The 25,483-nt window shown below is 52.5% G+C and overlaps 1 protein-coding gene across 7 annotated transcripts in view; it reads left to right on the forward strand.

Annotated features, from left to right (window-relative positions):
• LOC132392016 (dynactin subunit 1-like) overlaps positions 1-25,483 on the forward strand; it is a 284,878-nt gene that overhangs the window by 199,439 nt on the left and 59,956 nt on the right. For all 7 annotated transcript variants that reach the window (XM_059965917.1, XM_059965919.1, XM_059965915.1 and 4 more), the window contains 9 exons: positions 1,030-1,108; positions 1,323-1,482; positions 1,611-1,715; positions 2,223-2,414; positions 8,241-8,357; positions 13,256-13,408; positions 13,770-13,930; positions 17,611-17,779; positions 19,758-19,826. In XM_059965917.1, the coding sequence (XP_059821900.1) occupies positions 1,030-1,108; positions 1,323-1,482; positions 1,611-1,715; positions 2,223-2,414; positions 8,241-8,357; positions 13,256-13,408; positions 13,770-13,930; positions 17,611-17,779; positions 19,758-19,826 (1,205 nt within the window). The remainder of the gene's footprint in view (positions 1-1,029; positions 1,109-1,322; positions 1,483-1,610; positions 1,716-2,222; positions 2,415-8,240; positions 8,358-13,255; positions 13,409-13,769; positions 13,931-17,610; positions 17,780-19,757; positions 19,827-25,483) is intronic.

Genomic DNA, 25,483 nt, shown 5'->3' on the forward strand with positions numbered 1-25,483 from the left:
GACTGAGAAGAGGCAGATGGAGTTCAACCCAGATAAGTGTGAGGTGGTACATTTTGGTAGGTCAAATATGATGGCAGAATATAGTATCAATGGTAAGACTCTTGGCAGTGTGGAGGATCAGAGGGATCTTGGGGTCCGAGTCCATAGGACGCTCAAAGCTGCTACACAGGTTGACTCTGTGGTTAAGAAGGCATACGGTACATTGGCCTTCATCAATCATGGGATTGAGTTTAGGAGCTTAGAGGTAATGTTACAGCTATATAGGACCATTGTCAGGCCCCAGTTGGAGTACTGTGCTCAGTTCTGGTCACCTCACTACAGGAAGGATGTGGAAACTAGAAAGGGTGCAGCGGAGATTTGCCGGGATGCTGCCTGGGGAGCATGCCTTATGAGAATAGGTTGAGTAAACTCGGCCTTTTCTCCTTGGAGCGATGGAGGATGAGAGGTGACCTGATAGAGGCGTACAGGATGATGAGAGGCATTGATTGTGTGGATAGTCAGAGGCGTTTCCCCAGAGCTGAAATAGCTAGCAAGAGAGAGCACAGTTTTAAGGTGCTTGGAAGTAGGTACAGAGGAGATAACAGGGGTAGGTATTTTACTCAGAGTGGTAAGTGCGTAGAATGGGCTGCCGGCAACAGTGGTGGAGGCAGAACAGATAGGGTCTTTTAGGAGACTCCTCTCTAGCTTAGAAAAATAGTGGGCTATGGGTAACCCTAAGTAATTTCTAAATTAAGTATGTGTTTGGCAAAGCACTATGGACCGAAGGGACTGTATTATGCTGTAGGTTTTCCATGTTTCTGTCCCTTCAGCCTCCGGATTGATCTGGAGTTCACCCTGGATTGTCAGAAGTTGCAGCTGGATGACAGACAGACAGACATACTTTATTGATCCCGATGGAAATTGGGTTTCGTTGGGAAATTGGGATGCACTTCATGCAGTTGTTGTCATTAGGGAGAGATGAGGGGGTGAAGGGGAAGGGTAGGAATACAGGTGAGCATCCATGACCCACACTGACAAAGTGTTCCACAGGTACGGACGGAGCTGCCTCCAGTTACCAACTGAAACAGCTGGAGGAGCAGAACAGTCGGCTGAAGGAAGCTCTGGTCAGGTCAGTGTCCTACTCACACAAAGACACTCACTCACACTCACATTCGCTCTCCCCCCTGCCCTTTCTTGGGCCCCCCTGCCCTTTCCTGGGCCCCCACACTGCTCTTTCTTGGGCTTGCCCTGCCCCTCTCCCCTAACCCCCATCTCCCGTGCCCCCTCTTCCCCCCCCCCACCTCCCCTGGCCCTCTGACCTGCTGACTCTGTGTGCTGGGTAGGATGCGGGACTTGTCAGCTTCGGAGAAGCAGGAACACACCAAGTTGCAGAAGGCAATGGAGCGCAAAGCATCCGAGCTGGAGAGCCTGAGGCAGCAGCGGGACAGACTCGAGCAGGAGCTGCGACAAGCTGAGAGCACCATCGATGAGCTTAAGGAGCAGGTCTGTATGGGCTGGGCACTGGCTGAGGGATTGCAGTGGAGTGGGTATTTGAGTAAGTGTCTGGGGGAGTAGGGGTGGTATGGGACTGAGAGAGAGGAGTATTGTGTTGACCTGACATTCTGTGCCAGGTGGATGCCGCGCTGGGGGCCGAGGAGATGGTGGAGACCCTGACCGACAGGAACCTGGACCTGGAGGAGAAAGTGCGGGAACTGAGAGAGACGGTCAGTGACTTGGTGAGTATAAACGGCTGTTCCTGGGTCACCACAGGGTCAGGTGTCAGGGCTAGGCAAAGACCCCATCATGTTTGACAGTGAAAGCAGTCATCAGGAATCAGAGAGACCTGTTAAGGAACCTGAGGGTCAAGTCTTAAACCCAGGAAGGGGTCGGGTCAGAGCTGTAACCAAGCAGGAAGGGGGTCAGGGCTGTGACCCAGTTGGAGGGGTCAGTGTATTGAATGAGTTGTGGTCGGGGTCAGGGTTGTGACCCAGGGGGAGAGGGTTTGAGGTTGTGCCTGGGACATCAGTGGAAGGAGGGGTGAGGGATAGTCAATGGTGATCAGGGAACAGCTTCGAGGTAGTGGCTGTGCTCCACTGCGTTTCTCTGCCACGCCCCTACGTGCTCCAGGAGGGATCCTGACGTGGCTGTGGATACGGTACAGGGTTAGGGATTGGGGATTATTGGGAATGAGGGTCAAGTGCCGGTGCTGTGACTCAGTTGCTGCCTCCCCCTCAACCTTGTAGGAAGCCATTAACGAAATGAATGACGAGCTGCAAGAAAATGCACGGGAGACGGAACTGGAGCTGCGTGAGCAGCTGGACCTGGGCGCTACACGTGTGCGAGAGGCACAGAGACGGGCGGAGGCCGCACAGGAGACAGTGGCTGACTACCAACAAACCATCCACAAATACCGACAGCTCACCTCACACTTGCAGGTAGAGTCCTCAAAGGCTCTCCACACACTCTATGCCCTGGCTCTCTCCCCTCCCCCTCGGGTACCCGGTTCTCTCCCCTCCCCCTCCGGTACCCGGCTCTCTCCCCTCCCCCTCCGGTATCTGGCACTCTCCCCTCCCCCTCCGGTACCCGGCTCTCTCCCCTCCCCCTCCGGTACCCGGCACTCTCCCCGCCCCCTCCGGTATCCGGCTCTCTCCCTTCCCCTCCAGTACCTGGCACTCTCCCCTCCTCCTCCGGTATCTGGCACTCTCCCCTCCCCCTCCGGTACCCGGCTCTCTCCCCTCCCCCTCCGGTACCTGGCTCTCTCCCCTCCCCCTCGGGTATCCGGCTCTCTCCCTTCCCCTCCGGTACCCGGCACTCTCCCTTCCCAAACCGGTATCCGGCACTCTCCCTTCCCCTCTGGTACCCGGCTCTCTCCCCTCCCGCTCCGGTACCCGGTTCTCTCCCCTCCCCCTCCGGTATCCGGCTCTCTCCCCTCCCCCTCCGGTATCCGGCTCTCTCCCTTTCCCTCCGGTACCCGGCTCTCTCCCCTCCCCCTCCGGTACCTGGCACTCTCCCCTCCCCCTCCGGTATCTGGCACTCTCCCCTCCCCCTCCGGTATCCAGCTCTCTCCCCTCCCCCTCCGGTATCCGGCTCTCTCCCCTCCCCCTCCGGTATCTGGCACTCTCCCCTCCCCCTCCGGTACCCGGCCTCTGTCCTGCGCTGTTTGCTGTGTGTTGTCCTGCCACACCCGACCCCTGTCCTGCGCTGTTTGCTGTGTGTTGTCCTGCCACACCCGGCCCCTGTCCTGCGCTGTTTGCTGTGTGTTGTCCTGCCACACCCGGCCCCTGTCCTGCGCTGTTTGCTGTGTGTTGTCCTGCCACACCCGGCCCCTGTCCTGCGCTGTTTGCTGTGTGTTGTCCTGCCACATCCGACCCCTGTCCTGCGCTGTTTGCTGTGTGTTGTCCTGCCACATCCGACCCCTGTCCTGCGCTGTTTGCTGTGTGTTGTCCTGCCACATCCGACCCCTGTCCTGCGCTGTTTGCTGTGTGTTGTCCTGCCACATCCGACCCCTGTCCTGCGCTGTTTGCTGTGTGTTGTCCTGCCACACCCGACCCCTGTCCTGCGCTGTTTGCTGTGTGTTGTCCCGCCACATCCGACCCCTGTCCTGCGCTGTTTGCTGTGTGTTGTCCTGCCACATCCGACCCCTGTCCTGCTCTGTTTGCTGTGTGTTGTCCTGCCACATCCGACCCCTGTCCTGCGCTGTTTGCTGTGTGTTGTCCTGCCACATCCGACCCCTGTCCTGCGCTGTTTGCTGTGTGTTGTCCTGCCACATCCGACCCCTGTCCTGCGCTGTTTGCTGTGTGTTGTCCTGCCACACCCGGCCCCTGTCCTGCGCTGTTTGCTGTGTGTTGTCCTGCCACACCCGGCACCTGTCCTGCGCTGTTTGCCGTGTGTTGTCCCGCCACATCCGACCCCTGTCCTGCGCTGTTTGCCGTGTGTTGTCCTGCCACATCCGACCCCTGTCCTGCGCTGTTTGCTGTGTGTTGTCTTGCCACAACCGACCCCTGTCCTGCGCTGTTTGCTGTGTGTTGTCTTGCCACACCCGGCCCCTGTCCTGCGCTGTTTGCTGTGTGTTGTCCTGCCACATCCGGCCCCTGTCCTGCGCTGTTTGCTGTGTGTTGTCCTGCCACACCCGACCCCTGTCCTGCGCTGTTTGCTGTGTGTTGTCCTGCCACATCCGACCCCTGTCCTGCGCTGTTTGCTGTGTGTTGTCCTGCCACATCCGACCCCTGTCCTGCGCTGTTTGCTGTGTGTTGTCTTGCCACATCTGACCCCTGTCCCGCGCTGTTTGCTGTGTGTTGCCCTGCCACACCTGGCCCCTGTCCTGCGCTGTTTGCTGTGTGTTGTCCTGCCACATCCGACCCCTGTCCTGCGCTGTTTGCTGTGTGTTGTCCTGCCACACCCGACCCCTGTCCTGCGCTGTTTGCTGTGTGTTGTCCTGCCACATCCGACCCCTGTCCTGCGCTGTTTGCTGTGTGTTGTCCTGCCACATCCGACCCCTGTCCTGCGCTGTTTGCTGTGTGTTGTCTTGCCACATCCGACCCCTGTCCCGCGCTGTTTGCTGTGTGTTGCCCTGCCACACCCGGCCCCTGTCCTGCGCTGTTTGCTGTGTGTTGTCCTGCCACACCCCACCCCTATCCTGCGCTGTTTGCTGTGTGTTGATCTGCCACACCCGGCCCCTGTCCTGCGCTGTTTGCTGTGTGTTGTCCTGCCACATCCGACCCCTGTCCTGCGCTGTTTGCTATGTGTTGTCCTGCCACATCCGACCCCTGTCCTGCGCTGTTTGCTGTGTGTTGATCTGCCACACCCGGCCCCTGTCCTGCGCTGTTTGTTGTGTGTTGATCTGCCACATCCGACCCCTGTCCTGCGCTGTTTGCTGTGTGTTGATCTGCCACACCCGGCCCCTGTCCTGCGCTGTTTGCTGTGTGTTGATCTGCCACATCCGACCCCTGTCCTGCGCTGTTTGCTGTGTGTTGTCCTGCCACACCCGGCCCCTGTCCTGCGCTGTTAGCTGTGTGTTGTCCTGCCACATCCGACCCCTGTCCTGCGCTGTTTGCTGTGTGTTGTCCTGCCACACCCGGCCACTGTCCTGAGCTGTTTGCTGTGTGTTGTCCCGCCACATCCGACCCCTGTCCTGCGCTGTTTGCTGTGTGTTGTCTTGCCACATCCGACCCCTGTCCTGCGCTGTTTGCTATGTGTTGTCCCGCCACATCCGGCCCCTGTCCTGCGCTGTTTGCTGTGTGTTGTCCTGCCACATCCGACCCCTGTCCTGCGCTGTTTGCTGTGTGTTGTCTTGCCACAACCGACCCCTGTCCTGCGCTGTTTGCTGTGTGTAGTCTTGCCACACCCTGCCCCTGTCCTGCGCTGTTTGCTATGTGTTGTCCTGCCACACCCGGCCCCTGTCCTGCGCTGTTTGCTGTGTGTTGTGCTGCCACATCCGGCCCCTGTCCTGCACTGTTTGCTGTGTGTTGTCCTGCCACACCCGACGCCTGTCCTGCGCTGTTTGCTGTGTGTTGTCCTGCCACATCCGACCCCTGTCCTGCGCTGTTTGCTGTGTGTTGTCCTGCCACATCCGACCCCTGTCCTGCGCTGTTTGCCGTGTGTTGCCCTGCCACACCCGGCCCCTGTCCTGCGCTGTTTGCTGTGTGATGTCCTGCCACACCCCACCCCTGTCCTGCGCTGTTTGCTATGTGTTGTCCTGCCACATCCGGCCCCTGTCCTGCGCTGTTTGCTGTGTGTTGTCTTGCCACATCCGACCCCTGTCCTGCGCTGTTTGCTGTGTGTTGCCCTGCCACACCCGGCCCCTGTCCTGCGCTGTTTGCTGTGTGTTGTCCTGCCACACCCCACCCCTGTCCTGCGCTGTTTGCTATGTGTTGTCCTTCCACATCCGACTCCTGTCCTGCGCTGTTTGCTGTGTGTTGTCCTGCCACATCCGGCCCCTGTCCTGCGCTGTTTGCTATGTGTTGTCCTGCCACATCCGACCCCTGTCCTGCGCTGTTTGCTGTGTGTTGTCCTGCCACATCGGGCCCCTGTCCTGCGCTGTTTGCTGTGTGTTGTCCTGCCACATCCGGCCCCTGTCCTGCGCTGTTTGCTGTGTGTTGTCCTGCCACATCCGACCCCTGTCCTGCGCTGTTTGCTGTGTGTTGTCCTGCCACATCCGACCCCTGTCCTGCGCTGTTTGCTGTGTGTTGTCCTGCCACATCCGGCCCCTGTCCTGCGCTGTTTGCTGTGTGTTGTCCTGCCACACCCGGCCCCGGTCCTGCGCTGTTTGCTGTGTGTTGATCTGCCACACCCGGCCCCTGTCCTGCGCTGTTTGCTGTGTGTTGTCCTGCCACATCCGGCCCCTGTCCTGCGCTGTTTGCTGTGTGTTGTCCTGCCACATCCGGCCCCTGTCCTGCGCTGTTTGCTGTGTGTTGTCCTGCCACATCCGACCCCTGTCCTGCGCTGTTTGCTATGTGTTGTCCTGGCACACCCGGCCCCGGTCCTGCGCTGTTTGCTGTGTGTTGATCTGCCACACCCTGCCCCTGTCTTGCGCTGTTTGCTGTGTGTTGATCTGCCACATCCGACCCCTGTCCTGCGCTGTTTGCTGTGTGTTGATCTGCCACACCCGGCCCCTGTCCTGCGCTGTTTGCTGAGTGTTGATCTGCCACACCTGGCCCCTGTCCTGCGCTGTTTGCTGTGTGTTGATCTGCCACATCCGACCCCTGTCCTGTGCTGTTTGCTGTGTGTTGTCCTGCCACACCCGACCCCTGTCCTGCGCTGTTTGCTGTGTGTTGCCCTGCCACACCCGGCCGCTGTCCTGCGCTGTTTGCTGTGTGTTGTCCTGCCACACCCGACCCCTGTCCTGCGCTGTTTGCTATGTGTTGTCCTGCCACATCCGACCCCTGTCCTGCGCTGTTTGCTGTGTGATGTCCTGCCACATCGGGCCCCTGTCCTGCGGTGTTTGCTGTGTGTTGCCCTGCCACACCCGGCCCCTGTCCTGCGCTGTTTGCTGTGTGTTGTCCTGCCACATCCGACCCCTGTCCTGCGCTGTTTGCTGTGTGTTGTCCTGCCACACCCGGCCCCTGTCCTGCGCTGTTTGCTGTGTGTTGTCCCGCCACATCCGACCCCTGTCCTGCGCTGTTTGCTATGTGTTGTCCTGCCACATCCGGCCCTTGTCCTGCGCTGTTTGATGTGTGATGTCCTGCCACTCCCAGCCCTGTCCTGCGGTGTTTGCTGTGTGTTGCCCTGCCACACCCGGCCCCTGTCCTGCGCTGTTTGCTGTGCGTTGTCCTGCCACATCCGACCCCTGTCCTGCGCTGTTTGCTGTGTGTTGTCCTGCCACATCCGACCCCTGTCCTGCGCTGTTTGCTGTGTGTTGTCCTGCCACATCCGGCCCCTGTCCTGCGCTGTTTGCTGTGTGTTGTCCTGCCACATCCGACCCCTGTCCTGCACTGTTTGCTGTGTGTTGTCTTGCCACATCCGACCCCTGTCCTGCGCTGTTTGCTGTGTGTTGTCCTGCCACACCCGACCCCTGTCCTGCGCTGTTTGCTGTGTGTTGCCCTGCCACACCCGGCCGCTGTCCTGCGCTGTTTGCTGTGTGTTGTCCCGCCACATCCGGCCCTTGTCCTGCGCTGTTTGCTGTGTGATGTCCTGCCACTCCCAGCCCTGTCCTGCGCTGTTTGCTGTGTGTTGTCCTGCCACACCCGGCCCCTGTCCTGCGCTGTTTGCTGTGTGTTGTCCTGCCACACCCGGCCCCTGTCCTGCGCTGTTTGCTGTGTGTTGTCCCGCCACATCCGACCCCTGTCCTGCGCTGTTTGCTATGTGTTGTCCTGCCACATCCGTCCCCTGTCCTGCGCTGTTTGCTGTGTGTTGTCCTGCCACATCCGACCCCTGTCCTGCGCTGTTTGCTGTGTGTTGTCCTGCCACACCCTGGCCCTGTCCTGCGCTGTTTGCTGTGTGTTGTCCTGCCCCACCTGGCCCCTGTCCTGTGCTGTTTGCTGTGTGTTGTCCTGCCACATCCGACCCCTGTCCTGTGCTGTTTGCTGTGTGTTGTCCTACCACACCCGGTCCCTGTCCTGTGCTGTTTGCTGTGTGTTGTCCTGCCACATCCGACCCCTGTCCTGTGCTGTTTGCTGTGTGTTGTCCTACCACACCCGGTCCCTGTCCTGTGCTGTTTGCTGTGTGTTGATCTGCCACATCCGACCCCTGTCCTGCGCTGTTTGCTGTGTGTTGTCCTGTGCTGTTTGCTGTGTGTTGATCTGTCACACCCGACCCTGTTCCAGGAGGTGAACCGTGAGCTGATGAGCCAGCAGGAAGCTTCGGCCGAGCGGGAACAGCAGCCAGCACCCGATATCATCGACTTCAAGATCAAGTTCGCTGAGACCAAGGCTCATGCTAAGGTAAGGTGACGGCCGCTCTCCTGCCAGTCAATTCCTCTTCTCGCACTGGCCATATCCCCACCCCTCCTCCACGTCTCATCGTCCTGTGTATGAGATTAGAACCAGCTCACCAGTCTCTCCTTACACTGAAATATTCCAGCCCTAGTGTCCTGGTGAATCCCCTCTACACCCTCTCCAGGGCTCTCAGATACTTGGTGACCAGAACTGTACACAGTTTGCCAGCTGAGGTCTGACCAGGATTTGTAACCTCCCTGCTCCTGTACTCAGAACCACACCAACACAGATGAGTATCCCATTTGCCTTGTCACCAGGTTATCCACCTGAACTGCCACCATAGAACCACAGAACAGCACAGTATAGGCCCTTCAGCCCTCCATGTTGTGCCGACCCATATAATCCTTAAAAGAAGTACTAAACCCACACTACCCTATAACCCTCTATTTTTCTTTCTACGACCTTCAATGACCTTTGGACTTGCAAACCAAAGGCCCTCCCCTCGTCAAGGACCCCTCTCTTGGATGTGGTCCCAGTATTGAGCTCCCCCTTCCCAGGGTCTGTGTGTGACGTGGACCAAGGGCTAAGTTCCCTTTGCCCATTGTTGGTGTGGAAAGTGGCCCTATTGCTGAACTCCCTCTCTCCCTGGTCTGTGTGTGACATGGTCTCAGTGTGGAGCTCCCTCTCTCCCTGGTCTGTGTGTGATGTGGTCCCAGTGTGGAGCTCCCTGTCCCCCTGGTTTGTGTGTGATGTGGTCCCATTGTGGAGCTCCCTCTCTCCCTGGTCTGTGTGTGATGTGGTCTCATTGTGGAGCTCCTTCTCTCCCTGGTCTGTGTGTGATGTGGTCCCAGTGTGGAGCTCCCTCTCTCCCTGGTTTGTGTGTGACATGGTCTCAGTGTGGAGCTCCCTCTCTCCCTGGTCTGTGTGTGATGTGGTCCCAGTGTGGAGCTCCCTCTCTCCCTGGTTTGTGTGTGACATGGTCCCAGTGTGGAGCTCCCTCTCTCCCTGGTTTGTGTGTGATGTGGTCCCAGTGTGGAGCTCCCTGTCCCCCTGGTTTGTGTGTGATGTGGTCCCATTGTGGAGCTCCCTCTCTCCCTGGTCTGTGTGTGATGTGGTCTCATTGTGGAGCTCCCTCTCCCCCTGGTTTGTGTGTGATGTGGTCCCATTGTGGAGCTCCTTCTCTCCCTGGTCTGTGTGTGATGTGGTTCCAATGTGGAGCTCCCTCTCTCCCTGGTCTGTGTGTGATGTGGTCCCATTGTGGAGCTCCTTCTCTCCCTGGTCTGTGTGTGATGTGGTTCCAGTGCGGAGCGCCCTCTCTCCCTGGTTTGTGTGTGATGTGGTCTCATTGTGGAGCTCCTTCTCTCCCTGGTCTGTGTGTGATGTGGTTCCATTGTGGAGCTCCCTCTCCCCCTGGTTTGTGTGTGATGTGGTCCCATTGTGGAGCTCCCTCTCTCCCTGGTCTGTGTGTGATGTGGTCTCAGTATGGAGCTCCCTCTGTCCCTGGTCTGTGAGTGACATGGTCCCAGTGTGGAGCTCCCTCTCTCCCTGGTCTGTGTGTGATGTGGTCCCAGTGTGGAGCTCCCTCTCTCATTTGTGTGTGATGTGGTCCCATTGTGGAGCTCCCTGTCCCCCTGGTTTGTGTGATGTGGTCCCATTGTGGAGCTCCCTCTCTCCCTGGTCTGTGTGTGACATGGCCCCATTGTGGAGCTTCCTCTCTCCCTGGTCTGTGTGTGATGTGGTTCCAGTGTGGAGCTCCCTCTCTCCCTGGTCTGTGTGTGCTGTGGTCTCATTGTGGAGCTCCTTCTCTCCCTGGTCTGTGTGTGATGTGGTTCCAATGTGGAGCTCCCTCTCCCCCTGGTTTGTGTGTGATGTGGTCCCATTGTGGAGCTCCTTCTCTCCCTGGTTGTGTGTGATGTGGTTCCACTGTGGAGCTCCCTCTCTCCCTGTTTTGTGTGTGATGTGGTCCCAGTGTGGAGCTCCCTCTCTCCCTGGTCTGTGTGTGATGTGGTCTCATTGTGGAGCTCCTTCTCTCCCTGGTCTGTGTGTGATGTGGTTCCATTGTGGAGCTCCCTCTCCCCCTGGTTTGTGTGTGATGTGGTCCCATTGTGGAGCTCCCTCTCTCCCTGGTCTGTGTGTGATGTGGTCTCAGTATGGAGCTCCCTCTGTCCCTGGTCTGTGAGTGACATGGTCCCAGTGTGGAGCTCCCTCTCTCCCTGGTCTGTGTGTGATGTGGTCCCAGTGTGGAGCTCCCTCTCTAGTTTGTGTGTGATGTGGTCCCAGTGTGGAGCTCCCTGTCCCCCTGGTTTGTGTGTGATGTGGTCCCATTGTGGAGCTCCCTCTCTCCCTGGTCTGTGTGTGACATGGCCCCATTGTGGAGCTTCCTCTCTCCCTGGTCTGTGTGTGATGTGGTTCCATTATGGAGCTCCCTCTCTCCCTGGTTTGTGTGTGATGTGGTCCCATTGTGGAGCTCCCTCTCTCCCTGGTCTGTGTGTGATGTGGTCTCAGTATGGAGCTCCCTCTGTCCCTGGTCTGTGAGTGACATGGTCCCAGTGTGGAGCTCCCTCTCTCCCTGGTCTGTGTGTGATGTGGTCCCAGTGTGGAGCTCCCTCTCTCATTTGTGTGTGATGTGGTCCCATTGTGGAGCTCCCTGTCCCCCTGGTTTGTGTGATGTGGTCCCATTGTGGAGCTCCCTCTCTCCCTGGTCTGTGTGTGACATGGCCCCATTGTGGAGCTTCCTCTCTCCCTGGTCTGTGTGTGATGTGGTTCCAGTGTGGAGCTCCCTCTCTCCCTGGTCTGTGTGTGCTGTGGTCTCATTGTGGAGCTCCTTCTCTCCCTGGTCTGTGTGTGATGTGGTTCCAATGTGGAGCTCCCTCTCCCCCTGGTTTGTGTGTGATGTGGTCCCATTGTGGAGCTCCTTCTCTCCCTGGTTGTGTGTGATGTGGTTCCACTGTGGAGCTCCCTCTCTCCCTGTTTTGTGTGTGATGTGGTCCCAGTGTGGAGCTCCCTCTCTCCCTGGTCTGTGTGTGATGTGGTCTCATTGTGGAGCTCCTTCTCTCCCTGGTCTGTGTGTGATGTGGTTCCATTGTGGAGCTCCCTCTCCCCCTGGTTTGTGTGTGATGTGGTCCCATTGTGGAGCTCCCTCTCTCCCTGGTCTGTGTGTGATGTGGTCTCAGTATGGAGCTCCCTCTGTCCCTGGTCTGTGAGTGACATGGTCCCAGTGTGGAGCTCCCTCTCTCCCTGGTCTGTGTGTGATGTGGTCCCAGTGTGGAGCTCCCTCTCTAGTTTGTGTGTGATGTGGTCCCAGTGTGGAGCTCCCTGTCCCCCTGGTTTGTGTGTGATGTGGTCCCATTGTGGAGCTCCCTCTCTCCCTGGTCTGTGTGTGACATGGCCCCATTGTGGAGCTTCCTCTCTCCCTGGTCTGTGTGTGATGTGGTTCCATTATGGAGCTCCCTCTCTCCCTGGTTTGTGTGTGATGTGGTCCCATTGTGGAGCTCCCTCTCTCCCTGGTCTGTGTGTGATGTGGTCTCAGTATGGAGCTCCCTCTCTCCCTGGTCTGTGTAACGTGGCTCCACGCAATAAGGTGCCTTACACAAGGCTGCTTAACAAAATAAAATCCTATGACATTACAGGAAAGGTACTGGCATGGATAGAGGAATAAAGGGGGGGCCATTTCTGGTGGCTTGCCGGTGACCAGTGGTGTTCCTCAGAGGTTGGGACCGGTACTTTTCACATTGTTTGTCAGTGATTTGGATAATGGAATTGATGGCTTTGTGGCAAAGTTTGCAGATGATTTGAAGATAGGTGGATGGGTAGGTAATGCTGAGGAAGCAATGCGATTACAGCAGGACTTAGACAAATTGGAAGAATCGGCAAAAAAGTGGAGATGGAATACAGTGTTGGGAAATGTATGATAATGCATTTTGGAAAAAGGAACAATAGTTTGGACTATTCTCTAAATGGGGATACTGATGAAGGGTCTCGGCCCGAAACGTTGGCTACTCTTTTCTCACGGATGCTGCCTGACCTGCTGAGTTCTTCCAGCGTTATGTATGTATTCTTTGATCCACAGCATCTGCAGTTGTATTTTTGTATCTAAATGGGGAGAAGGTTCAAACGTTAGAGTTGCAGAGGACTCCTTGTGCAAGGTTCCCAGAAGGTTAATTTACAGGTTGAATCTGTGGTAAAGAAGGCAAATGCAATGTTGGCATTTGTTTAAAAGCAAAGAGATAATGTTGAACTTTTGTAAGACACTAGTCAGGCTGTACTTAGAGTATTGTCAACAGTTTTGGGTCCCATTTCTCAGAAAGGATGTGTTGTCATTGGAGAGAGTCTAGAGGAGGTTCACAAGGATGATTCTGGTAATGAAGGGGTTAACATATGAAGAGCGTTTGGCAGCTTTGGGCCTGTACTCACTGGAATTTAGAAGAATACGTGGGATCTCATTGAAATCTTCGGAATGTTGAAAGGACTGGATAAGGTGGATGTGGAGAGGATGTTTCCTATCGCTGGGGTATCCAGTACTAGAGGGCACGGCCTTAAAACTGAGGGGTGACATTTGAGAATAGATTTATGGAGGAATTTTTTAGCTAGAGAGTAGTGAATCTGGAATGTTCTGCCACAGATTGTGGTGGAGGCCAAGTCCGTGAGTATATTTAAGGCAGAAGTTGCTCAGGGCATCAAAGAGTATGGTGTATGGAGTTGAGCAGGATCTGGGATCAGCCATGATGGAATGGCAGACTTGATGGGCTGAATGGCCTAATTCTGCTGCTATGTCTTATGGTGTGTGATATGATCTCATTGCTGACCTCCTCCTCCCCCTAGTCTTTGTGTAACTTGACCCGTGTCTCCTTCTCCCCTGGACTGTGTGTGACGTGGTCCTATATCTGAACTCCATCTCTCGGCAGGCAATCGAAATGGAACTGCGACAGATGGAAGTTCAGCAGGCGAACCGCCATGTCTCACTGCTCACGTCCTTCATGCCCGATTTCTTCCTGCGTCATGGTGGGGACCATGACTCCATCCTCGTCCTCCTGCTCATCCCACGGCTCATCTGCAAGGTAGGTGAGGCTCATGGGGGTGGAGAGGGGATGCAGACTGTGGCTCATCATGGGGAGAATTGGACAGGGAGTCAGTGGGACGGAGGGGAAGGGTGAGGTGGGATGAGTTGGGCATGTGGAGTGGAGGTGATTGCGAGGGGATGGATGTAGAGCCAGAGAGAGTTGTGGTTGGGCATGTGCAGGTGGAGGGGAAAGGAGGAGGAGTGCACTGTGGGGATGGGAAGGGAGCGGGAGGGAGGAATGTGAGGCAGAGGGATGATAATGGTACAGATGCGATGAGTGTGAGGTGTGGGGAGGAGGGAGCCGGAGGGAGGTTGTGGTGGTAGGGAGCGGCTGGGCTAATTGCTATTTCTGTCTCAAGGCTGAGCTGATCAGCAGGCAGGCTCAGGAACGTTTCGAGCTGAACGAAGATTACAGCCAGCGTCCCGGGCTGCGAGGGGCTGCGGGTGAACAGCTGAGCTTCGGGGCTGGGCTCGTCTATTCCCTTACTCTGCTGCAGGCTACGCTGCATAAATACCAGCAGTGAGTACCTCGCCCCTCATACCCCGTGACAGTCAGGCTACTGTTCAGAGTTCATGGCCTGGGTTAAAGGTCCTGTAGGAACAGGGATTGGGTTAAGGCCCTTCCCTCACAACCCGGCCAGATGTGAAGTGTTGCACCTTGGTAGGTCAAATGTAAAGCGACAGTACACTGTTCCGGGACTGTTGATGAGCAGTGAGAAGATCATTCCTCACTGTTCCGGGACTGTTGATGAGTAGTGGGAAGATCATTCCTCACTGTTATGGGACTGTTGATGAGTAGTGGGAAGATCATTCCTCACTGTTATGGGACTGTTGATGAGCAGTGGGAAGATCATTCCTCACTGTTCCGGGACTGTTGATGAGTAGTGGGAAGATCATTCCTCACTGTTATGGGACTGTTGATGAGCAGTGAGAAGATCATTCCTCGCTGTTATGGGACTGTTGATGAGCAGTGGGAAGATCATTCCTCACTGTTATGGGACTGTTGATGAGCAGTGGGAAGATCATTCCTCACTGTTCCGGGACTGTTGATGAGCAGTGGGAAGATCATTCCTCACTGTTATGGGACTGTTGATGAGCAGTGAGAAGATCATTCCTCACTGTTATGGGACTGTTGATGAGCAGTGGGAAGATCATTCCTCACTGTTACGGGACTGTTGATGAGCAGTGGGAAGATCATTCCTCACTGTTACGGGACTGTTGATGAGCAGTGAGAAGATCATTCCTCACTGTTATGGGACTGTTGATGAGTAGTGGGAAGATCATTCCTCACTGTTACGGGACTGTTGATGAGCAGTGGGAAGATCATTCCTCACTGTTACGGGACTGTTGATGAGCAGTGAGAAGATCATTCCTCACTGTTACGGGACTGTTGATGAGCAGTGAGAAGATCATTCCTCACTGTTATGGGACTGTTGATGAGCAGTGAGAAGATCATTCCTCACTGTTCCGGGACTGTTGATGAGCAGTGAGAAGATCATTCCTCACTGTTCCGGGACTGTTGATGAGCAGTGGGAAGATCATTCCTCACTGTTACGGGACTGTTGATGAGTAGTGGGAAGATCATTCCTCACTGTTATGGGACTGTTGATGAGCAGTGGGAAGATCATTCCTCACTGTTATGGGACTGTTGATGAGCAGTGAGAAGATCATTCCTCACTGTTATGGGACTGTTGATGAGCAGTGAGAAGGTCATTCCTCACTGTTCCGGGACTGTTGATGAGCAGTGGGAAGATCATTCCTCACTGTTACGGGACTGTTGATGAGCAGTGAGAAGGTCATTCCTCACTGTTCCGGGACTGTTGATGAGCAGTGGGAAGATCATTCCTCACTGTTACGGGACTGTTGATGAGTAGTGGGAAGATCATTCCTCACTGTTATGGGACTGTTGATGAGCAGTGGGAAGATCATTCCTCACTGTTACGGGACTGTTGATGAGCAGTGAGAAGATCATTCCTCACTGTTACGGGACTGTTGATGAGCAGTGAGAAGATCATTCCTCACTGTTACGGGACTGTTGATGAGCAGTGAGAAGATCATTCCTCACTGTTATGGGACTGTTGATGAGCAGTGAGAAGGTCATTCCTCACTGTTCCGGGACTGTTGATGAGCAGTGGGAAGATCATTCCTCACTGTTACGGGACTGTTGATGAGTAGTGGGAAGATCATTCCTCACTGTTATGGGACTGTTGATGAGCAGTGGGAAGATCATTCCTCACTGTTCCGGGACGGTTGATGAGTAGTGGGAAGATCATTCCTCACTGTTACGGGACTGTTGATGAGCAGTGGGAAGATCATTCCTCACTGTTATGGGACTGTTGATGAGCAGTGGGAAGATCATTCCTCACTGTTCCGGGACGGTTGATGAGTAGTGGGAAGATCATTCCTCACTGTTACGGGACTGTTGATGAGTAGTGGGAAGATCATTCCTCTGTGCAAGTTGCTGCACAGGTTGTTAGGGTGGTTAGGAAGGCGTATGCTATACTTGCCTTTATTAGTCAAGGTTGTTCGTCCATCGTTGATGAAGACCTCGACACCATTATGATGATGATAGTGTTGAGACTAGCGTGTGGTTTGGATTTAAGTGAGGGACAGTTGCACAGCATCAGCCTCACTCTCTCTTCCCAATTCCCATCTGGATCTTGTGGCAAGACAAGAGTTGAGATGGCTGAAGATGGGACTAGGCGCAGTGGATGACCAGGACATCATCTGTATCTTGTCGTGCTGTACGCGTTCCACAATGCTTGCAGAGACCTCCTTCTTGACCGTTGGACCTTCCATTGGTCTTGTCCGCTCAATCCGCCGGAGTCTGTCTTCACGTGCTGGGATAGACAACTCCCTATCTCACTGAGGGTTTGACACCCATCAGCTACCCTCACCTGGTTTAGCCGGCTTGTGGAAGCTCTTGCCGGGGGTGTGAGCGCTGTCACATGCAGACAACTACGGGGAGCCACAGGTGAGAGCTGAGTACCAGGTGGGGGCCAAAGGTGGACACTCCGCCTGAAAAGGACACGACATGTTCCCCCACCAGAGATGCTACCCCTCTCTGACACCCCGTACACCCCATTAGACAAGGAATTGAGTTCAAGCGATCATAAGACATGGGAGCAGAAATAGGCCATTTGGCCCAATGAATCTGCTCCGTCATTTCATCGTGGCTGATTTATTATCCCTCTCAAGTCCTCCCTTCTTCCAAAAACCTTTGACATCCTGACTAATTAAGAACCTATCAACATCTACTTTAAATAAACCTAATGGCGGCTCCACAGTGGCGATGAGTTCCACGGATTCAGTACCCGCTGTCTTAAGTCTTCCTCATCTCTGTTCTAAATAAATGACCCTTCATTCTGAGGTTGTGCTCCCCCACCATTGGAAACGTCCTGTCCACATCCACTCCATCTTGGCCTTTCAGTGTTCTATGGGTTTTAATGGGATCCTCCTGCACTCTTCTAAACACCAATGAGTACAGGCCCAGAACCATCAAACGTTGCTCATCTCGATCTTCTCAACAAGTTTTGTTGCAACTTTATAAAACTCTAATTAAGCCACATCTGGAGTATTGCATACAGTTCTGGTTGCCCCCACTACAGGGTGGATGTTGAGGCTCTGGAGAGGGTGCAGAAGAGAGTTAGCAGAATACTGCCTGTATTAGAGGGCATGTGATATAATGAGAGTTTGGACAAACTTGGGTTTTCTCAGTAGCAGTGGAGATCTTGATAAAGGTTTATAAGATTCTGAGAGGCACGTATATAATCATATCTTTCTCCCAGGGTTGAAATGTCTCGTACACGTGGGCATGCATTTAAGGTGAGAGGGGGTAATTTCAAAGGAGATGTGAAAGGGCAAGTTTTTTTACACAGAGAATGGTGGGTGGTGGTAGAGACAGATACATTATGGACTTTAGATAGGCACATGAATGTGAGGAAAATGGAAAGGTATAGACACTGTGTAAGTAGAAGGGATTAGTTTAGCTTCGTTGGCCTTTTGATCACTAATTTATTTGGTTCAGTACAACACTGTGGCCTGAAGAGCCTGTTCCTATGATGTCCCACCATATCTTCTAAATATGGGTCAAAGGTCAGAGATCCAGGATCCGGAGTTTACAGGGATAGGTGTTGGGGATCAGAGGTGCCCAGGGTCAGGGCTCAAAGGTTGTAACTGCTGATTATTTGCTGTTCCCAGGGCCCTGGAACAGTGCAGCGTGGATGTTTATAAACGGATTGGCAGCCTTTATGCAGAGATGAGTGTGCACGAGAGGTCACTCGATTCCCTGATCGAGCTGCTGCACCGAGACCAGCTCGACGAGACAGTCAACGTGGAGCCTCTGACCAAGGCCATCAAATACTACCAGGTACTGCCAGCAATCACCATCAGCCCCTTCCCTGTCATCCACTTCAATGTCACTGCTTACCCTTTCGGCCATCCCCCATCTATCTTTTGAATTTACTGAAACATTGCCTTCCACTCCCTTTAAACGTACCAGGACCCTGTTTCCCCCTCCCTTTGAAATTACTGGAGAGCCATTTTCCCCCTCCCTTTGAAACCACTGGGGACCCCGTTTCCCCCTCCCTTTGAAGCCACTGGGGACCCCGTTTCTCCCTCACTTTGAAACCACTGGGGACCCCGTTTCCCCCTCCCTTTGAAATCACTGGGGACCCCGTTTCCCCCTCCCTTTAAAATTACTGGAGAGCCATTTTCCCCCTCCCTTTGAAACCACTGGGAGCCCATTTCCCCCTCCCTTTGAAACCACTGGGGAGCCCATTTCCCATTTCCTTTGAAATCACTGGGGACCCCATTTCCCCCTCCCTTTGAAACCACTGGGGAGCCCATTTCCCATTTCCTTTGAAACCACTAGGGAGCCCATTTCCCATTCCCTTTGAATTCACTGGGGAGCCCGTTTCCCATTCCCTTTGAAATCCCTGGGGACCCCGTTTCCCCCTCCCTCTGAAACCACTGGGTAGCCCGTTTCCCATTCCCTTTGAAATCCCTGGGGACCCCGTTTCCTCCTCCCTTTGAAATCACTGGGGACCCGGTTTCCTCCTCCCTTTGAAATCACTGGGGATCCCGTTTCCCATTTCCTTTGAAATCACAGGGGAGCCCATTTCCCCCTCCCTCTGAAATCACTGGGGACCCTGTTTCCCCCTCCCTTTGAAATCACTGTGGACCCCATTTCCCCCTCACTTTGAAATCAGAGGAGCCCGTTTCCCCCTCCCTTTGAAACCACTGTGGACCCCGTTTCCCATTCCTTTTGAAATCACTGGGGACCCTGTTTCCCCCTCCCTTTGAAATCACGGTGGACCCCGTTTCCCATTCCTTTTGAAATCACTGGGGACCCCGTTTCCCCCTCCCTTTGAAATCACTGGTGACCCCGTTTCCCCCTCACTTTGAAACCACTGGGGAATCCGTTTCCCATTTCCTTTGAAATCACTGGGGAGCCCATTAATAGCACCTTTTCAACCTACCACAGCCCATTTCCTGGTCACTTTGTAACCACTTAGGGCCCCAATTTGTTGCTCCCATTGAAACCCATCAGGGTTCCATTTCCTGCTCCCATTGATCCCACTGGAACCCTGCTCCCCCCACCCATTAAACCCACTGGGACCCTGCTCCCCCCTCCCATTGGACCCACCGGGACCCTGCTCCCCCCTCCCATTGGACCCACCTGGACCCCATTCCCCTCTCCCATTGGACCCACTGGGACCCTGTTCCCCCCTCCCATTGGACTCACCGGGACCCTGTTCCACCCTCCCACTGGACCCAGAGGGACCTCACTTCCCACCCCTTCCCGTAGAACCCACTGGGGGCCCTGTTCTTCCCTCCCACTGAACCCACTGAGACTTCACAACCCACTCCCAGCTCCCTTTAAATCCACTCATCATACTTCCCTTTCACTGCTGCATGCCCCATTGCCTTCTACCGACGGTCCCTGATCCCCACCCTCACCACCAAACCACACTGACTCCCTCTGGAGACTGTGTCCCACAAAGTTCCCCTACCCGTCTCCTGCATAAACGCCCACGTCACTATGTCACTATGTGACCGACAGGTGAGAAGTGGGGGGGGGGGAAGTCTGTGTCCTCTGCTTCCCCCCCCCCCCCCCGAAACCCTCATATTGTAGTGTGACCGACATGCGGTGGTGGAGAGGGGGTCAGTTGGTGTCCCATACATCTATCCACCATGCCCCCAAGGTAAAGGCCAATGCCACAGTATGCCTGATGGGTGGTGAGGAGGGAGTCAGTCTGTGTCCCACAGTGTCGCCCTGCCCCAGGGTAAACACATCGCATTCAGCATCTCTGGGCTTGGATGAGTGACAGTTTCTCTTCTCATAGCACCTGTACAGCATCCACCTGGCAGATCAGACTGAGGACTGCACCCTGCAGCTGGCTGACCACATCAAGGTGAGAGCCTCCTCCTCGGCACTGACCCTCCATGCACAACCTCTCCCTCCTTCACTCTGTTGCCCCAAACTTGTTCCCTGCTGCCTCTCCCTCCCTTCCCTGCCCCTTTCTCCCTCAAAATGTTGCAGGAACATGACGAACGTCAGTAGCTCCACAGGTCATCATGTTATACACGGCAGGAAACTGGAAGCTGGACGGTTTGTGTTTATACACAGGAAACGGGGAGCTGAATGGTTTTGTGTTGATTATGGTATTTATATACAGGAAACGGGAAGCTGAACAGTTTGTGTTGACTAGTGTTTATACACAGGAAACAGGAAGCTGAACAGTTTGTGTTGACTAGTGTTTACACACAGGAAACGGGAAGCTGAACAGTTTGTGTTGACTAGTGTTTATACACAGGAAACAGGAAGCTGAACAGTTTGTGTTGACTAGTGTTTACACACAGGAAACGGGAAGCTGAACGGTTTGTGTTGACTAGTGTTTATACACAGGGAACAGGAAGCTGAATGGTTTGTATTGATTATGGTGTTTATAAACAGGAAACGGGAAGCTGGACGGTTTGTGTTTATACACAGGAAATGGGAAGCTGAACAGTCTGTGTTGTTTGTGATGTTTATACACAGGTAACAGGAAGCTGAACGGTTTGTGTTGATTGTGATGTTTATACACAGGAAACAGGAAGCTGAACAGTTTGTGTTGACTAGTGTTTATGCACAGGGAACAGGAAGCTGAATGGTTTGTGTTGATTGTGATGTTTATATACAGGAAACAGGAAGCTGAAAGGGTTGTGTTGATTATCGTGCTTATACACAGGGAACAGGAAGCTGAACAGTTTGTGTTGACTAGTGTTTATACACAGGGAACAGGAAGCTGAACAGTTCGTATTGATTGTGATGTTTATGCACAGGGAACAGGAAGCTGAATGGTTTGTGTTGATTGTGATGTTTATGCACAGGAAACAGGAAGCTGAATGGTTTGTGTTGATTGTGATGTTTATGCACAGGGAACAGGAAGCTGAACAGTTTGTATTGATTGTGATGTTTATACACAGGGAATAGGAAGCTGAACAGTTTGTATTGATTGTGATGTTTATGCACATGTAACCCCCTGGGTCGCCTCAGGCTCGCTCAGCTCATTTCGTCTAGGGGGAGCAGCCTTCGGCCCCGCCAAACTGGGTAATCAGCTGGTGTGGATGCTGTGTGATGTCCCCGCCTCACCCAAAAACAGACAGTTCACCATATGCGATTAAATGAGTACAATTTATAAAGGTTACTATAACTAAGTGATTAATAACGATACAGTATATTTGAAGAGAAAATTAAAGAAAAGGCGCCAAACTTATCAAAGTCCAAACCACTTCGTGCACAGCCGTTGGAGCTCAATTTCTGAAGTCTTCTGGCCACCATTCGATCCCCTCCGAACTCCTCGACTCGCAGCTCAGGACCCTCCGAACTCCTCGGACTCTCCAAACAGCTCAGGACCCTCCGAATGGTCAACCAAGCACATCTAGCTTCATCCCCCCTCCTCGGAGAATCTCCCGGCCTCGGACCCCCCTTTGGGGTCCGATCCTCGCCCAGCTTAGAGCATTGCGTCCTCTCTCTCGACCCCCTCGCGCCGATCTGCCCAAAAGCCCGTCAACAAAAGCTTACAGACTCAGAAGAAAGAACATTAATCCCCATTTGGTTTACAAAGGAATACCATTCTCGGTATCAGTAAATTAGCATTCCTGCTAGTTAACAAAAAGAAACCCTTTCCCAACAGTAACAAAGAAAAAAGAAGAAACCCCCTTTACACACAGGAAACAGGAAGCTGAATGGTTTGTGTTGATTGTGATATTTATGCACAGGAAATGGGAAGCTGAACAGTTTGTGTTGATTGTGATGTTTATACACAGGAAACAGGAAGCTGAACAGTTTGTGTTGACTAGTGTTTATACACAGGGAACAGGAAGCTGAACAGTTTGTATTGATTGTGATGTTTATGCGCAGGAAACGGGAAGCTGAATGGTTTGTGTTGATTATGGTGTTTATGCACAGGAAACAGGAAGCTGAACAGTTTGTGTTGATTGTGATGTTTATACACAGGAAACAAGAAGCTGAACAGTTTGTATTGATTGTGATGTTTATGCACAGGAAACGGGAAGCTGAATGGTTTGTGTTGATTGTGATGTTTATACACAAGAAACAGGAAGCTGAATGGTTTGTGTTGATTATGGTGTTTATATACTGGAAACGGGAAGCAGAACAGTTTGTGTTTATACACAGGAAACGGGAGGCTGAATGGTTTGTGTTTATACACAGGAAACAGGAAGCTGAAAGGTTTGTGTTGACTAGTGTTTATATACAGGGAACAGGAAGCTGAATGGTTTGTGTTGATTATGGTGTTTATACACAGGGAACAGGAAGCTGAACAGTTTGTATTGATTGTGATGTTTATACACAGGAAACAGGAAGCTGAACGGTTTGTGTTGACTAGTGTTTATACACAGGGAACAGGATGCTGAACAGTTTGTATTGATTGTGATGTTTATGCACCGGGAACAGGAAGCTGAACGGTTTGTGTTGATTGTGATGTTTATGCACCGGGAACAGGAAGCTGAACGGTTTGTGTTGATTGTGATGTTTATACACAGGAAACGGGAAGCTGAATGGTTTGTGTGGATTGTGATGTTTATACACAGGAAACGGGAAGCAGAACAGTTTGTGTTTATACACAGGAAGCGGGAAGCTGAATGATTTGTGTTTATACACAGGAAACAGGAAGCTGAAAGGTTTGTGTTGACTAGTGTTTATACACAGGGAACAGGAAGTTGAATGGTTTGTGTTGATTGTGATGTTTACACACAGGAAACAGGAAGCTGAACAGTTTGTGTTGACTAGTGTTTATACACAGGAAACGGGAAGCTGAACGGTTTGTGTTGACTAGTGTTTATACACAGGGAACGGGAAGCTGAATGGTTTGTATTGATTATGGTGTTTATAAACAGGAAACGGGAAGCTGGACGGTTTGTGTTTATACACAGGAGACGGGAAGCTGAATGGTTTGTGCTTATACACAGGAAATGGGAAGCTGAACAGTCTGTTTGTGATGTTTATACACAGGAAACAGGAAGCTGAACGGTTTGTGTTGATTGTGATGTTTATGCACAGGGAACAGGAAGCTGAATGGTTTGTGTTGATTGTGATGTTTATGCTCAGGAAACAGGAAGCTGAACAGTTTGTGTTGATTGTGATGTTTATACACAGGGAACGGGAAGCTGAACGGTTTGTGTTGATTATGGTTTTTATGCACAGGAAACAGGAAGCTGAACAGTTTGTATTGATTGTGATGTTTATACACAGGAAACGGGAAGCTGAATGGTTTGTGTTGATTATGGTGTTTATACACAAGAAACAGGAAGCTCAACAGTTTGTGTTGATTGTGATGTTTATACACAGGGAACGGGAAGCTGAACGGTTTGTGTTGATTATGGTGTTTATGCACAGGAAACAGGAAGCTGAAAGGTTTTGTTGACTAGTGTTTATACACAGGGAACGGGAAGCTGAACGGTTTGTGTTGATTATGGTGTTTATGCACAGGAAACGGGAAGCTGAACAGTTTGTGTTGACTAGTGTTTATACACAGGAAACAGGAAGCTGAACAGTTTGTGTTGACTAGTGTTTATACACAGGGAACGGGAAGCTGAATGGTTTGTGTGGATTGTGATGTTTATACACAGGGAACAGGAAGTTGAATGGTTTGTGTTGATTGTGATGTTTACACACAGGAAACAGGAAGCTGAACAGTTTGTGTTGACTAGTGTTTATACACAGGAAATGGGAAGCTGAATGGTTTGTGTGGATTGTGATGTTTATACACAGGAAACAGGAAGCTGAACAGTTTGTGTTGACTAGTGTTTATACACAGGAAACAGGAAGCTGAACAGTTTGTGTTGACTAGTGTTTATACACAGGGAACAGGAAGCTGAACGGTTTGTGTTGATTGTGGTGTTTATACACAGTGGGATCTGAAACTGGCCTTCAGTCCTCTTTAGATTGTGCAGAATTGTTGTACGTTCATACTGGGCCAGTTCAATATTCAGACGGCAGGACACAGCACTGTCAGAGCAAACGACCCAAATTCTTTGCACTTCCAGCTGTCCTCCCACCATCCTCTTGTCAGTCTGTGTAAGCTGAGCAACATATTTGGAATGATTCACTTGCACTCAGTTGGTGTTGGCAGTGGGGATAAGCTCCCACTGCCTATTCAGTGCTCCCTGTGACGTGTGTCATAGAAATAGCCTCCCACAACCAGGTCCACCTCCTAGCCTTCACTTAGGGCTTAGCTCCTCAGCCTGGCAGAATCGCTTCTACTGAGAGAAGGGCCAAAGGCAGCTTGTTGCTTTTGATCCTTTTCAAGCCTGTCCACATCAGGTAGCATCTTTGCCACTTCCCTGGCTTTTGACTGTGTACAAGGCTGATTTGCTAGCTCAACATTCAACCCAGCATAGATGGACAATGTGCGGTCTAGTGCTGATGTCACTACCCCACTAGCTGTCTACAAAGGCAGGCTTCTGGTGCCTGATAACCAGTCACTTTAGTCAGATGGGGCTTGTCAGCTCTTCAATAAGGAAAGCTCCGATTTCAAACCGCCATTGTCTTGCAGCTGTACTCACTCATGGGAAAGGCTTTGGGAGTAATCCCTGAGAAAAACTTTGGAGCTGAGTCCTTAAGACAAGCCTGTGTTCAGCACTGATTTGCAAGTCCTGCGATGCCACTGCTGCCAGACTGGATCAGTCCCTGCCGTTCCTTTGCATGGAGAGGGGTATCATGCTGCACAGGCAACAGTATGCTGGCCACTCATACCACTCTCAGGTCGCACATCATTACCATAGACAGCTAGGATGCAACACAACTAAAGACAGAGGACCATTAGCTACACTTAACCACAATGCACCTGAACATTTCTATCAGAATAAATCCTGCAAAATATTTCTTCAAATCATTAAAAACACTAGAACCCATAACACATCAAAAAAAATTACCATTCTTGCTAGGAAGCATATTAATACAACTGTCCCATTGGCCAATATTTGTCCATGTCTCTCTACACTGGAGGTTCCCAACCTGTTTTTATGCCTCGCAGCCTTGCCATTAACTGAGGGGTCTGTGGACTCCAGTTTGAGAACCCATTCTTGACAATGTACCTATCCGAGTATGCTTTAAAACATGGTTCACGTCTCTGTAATGTTGTGAGACCACTGATCTGCCGTGCGATTGTGGTATCATTGTAGTTACAGTATTAGAAAGGATAAATTGGGTACAAGTGAGAACTAGAAAAGAATGCAGAGTAGAGTAATGCACACAATGTGAAACATAGAAAACCTACAGCACAATACAGGTCCTTCGGCCCTCAATGCTGTTGGAAACATTTACTTACTTTGGAAATTACCTCAGGTTACCCATAGCCCTCTATTTTTCTAAGTTCCATGTACCTATCCAGGAGTCTCTCAAAAGACCCGTCTCCGCCACTATCGTCGGCAGTCCATTCCACACACGCACCACTCTGCATAAAAAACTTACCCCTAACATCTTCTTTCTACCTACTTCCAAGCACCTTAAAACTATGCCCTCTCGTGTTAGTCATTTCAGCCCTGGGAAAAAGCCTCTGACTAT

Source organism: Hypanus sabinus, chromosome 3 (assembly GCF_030144855.1).
Source record: "Hypanus sabinus isolate sHypSab1 chromosome 3, sHypSab1.hap1, whole genome shotgun sequence".
Classification (NCBI taxonomy): domain Eukaryota; kingdom Metazoa; phylum Chordata; class Chondrichthyes; order Myliobatiformes; family Dasyatidae; genus Hypanus; species Hypanus sabinus.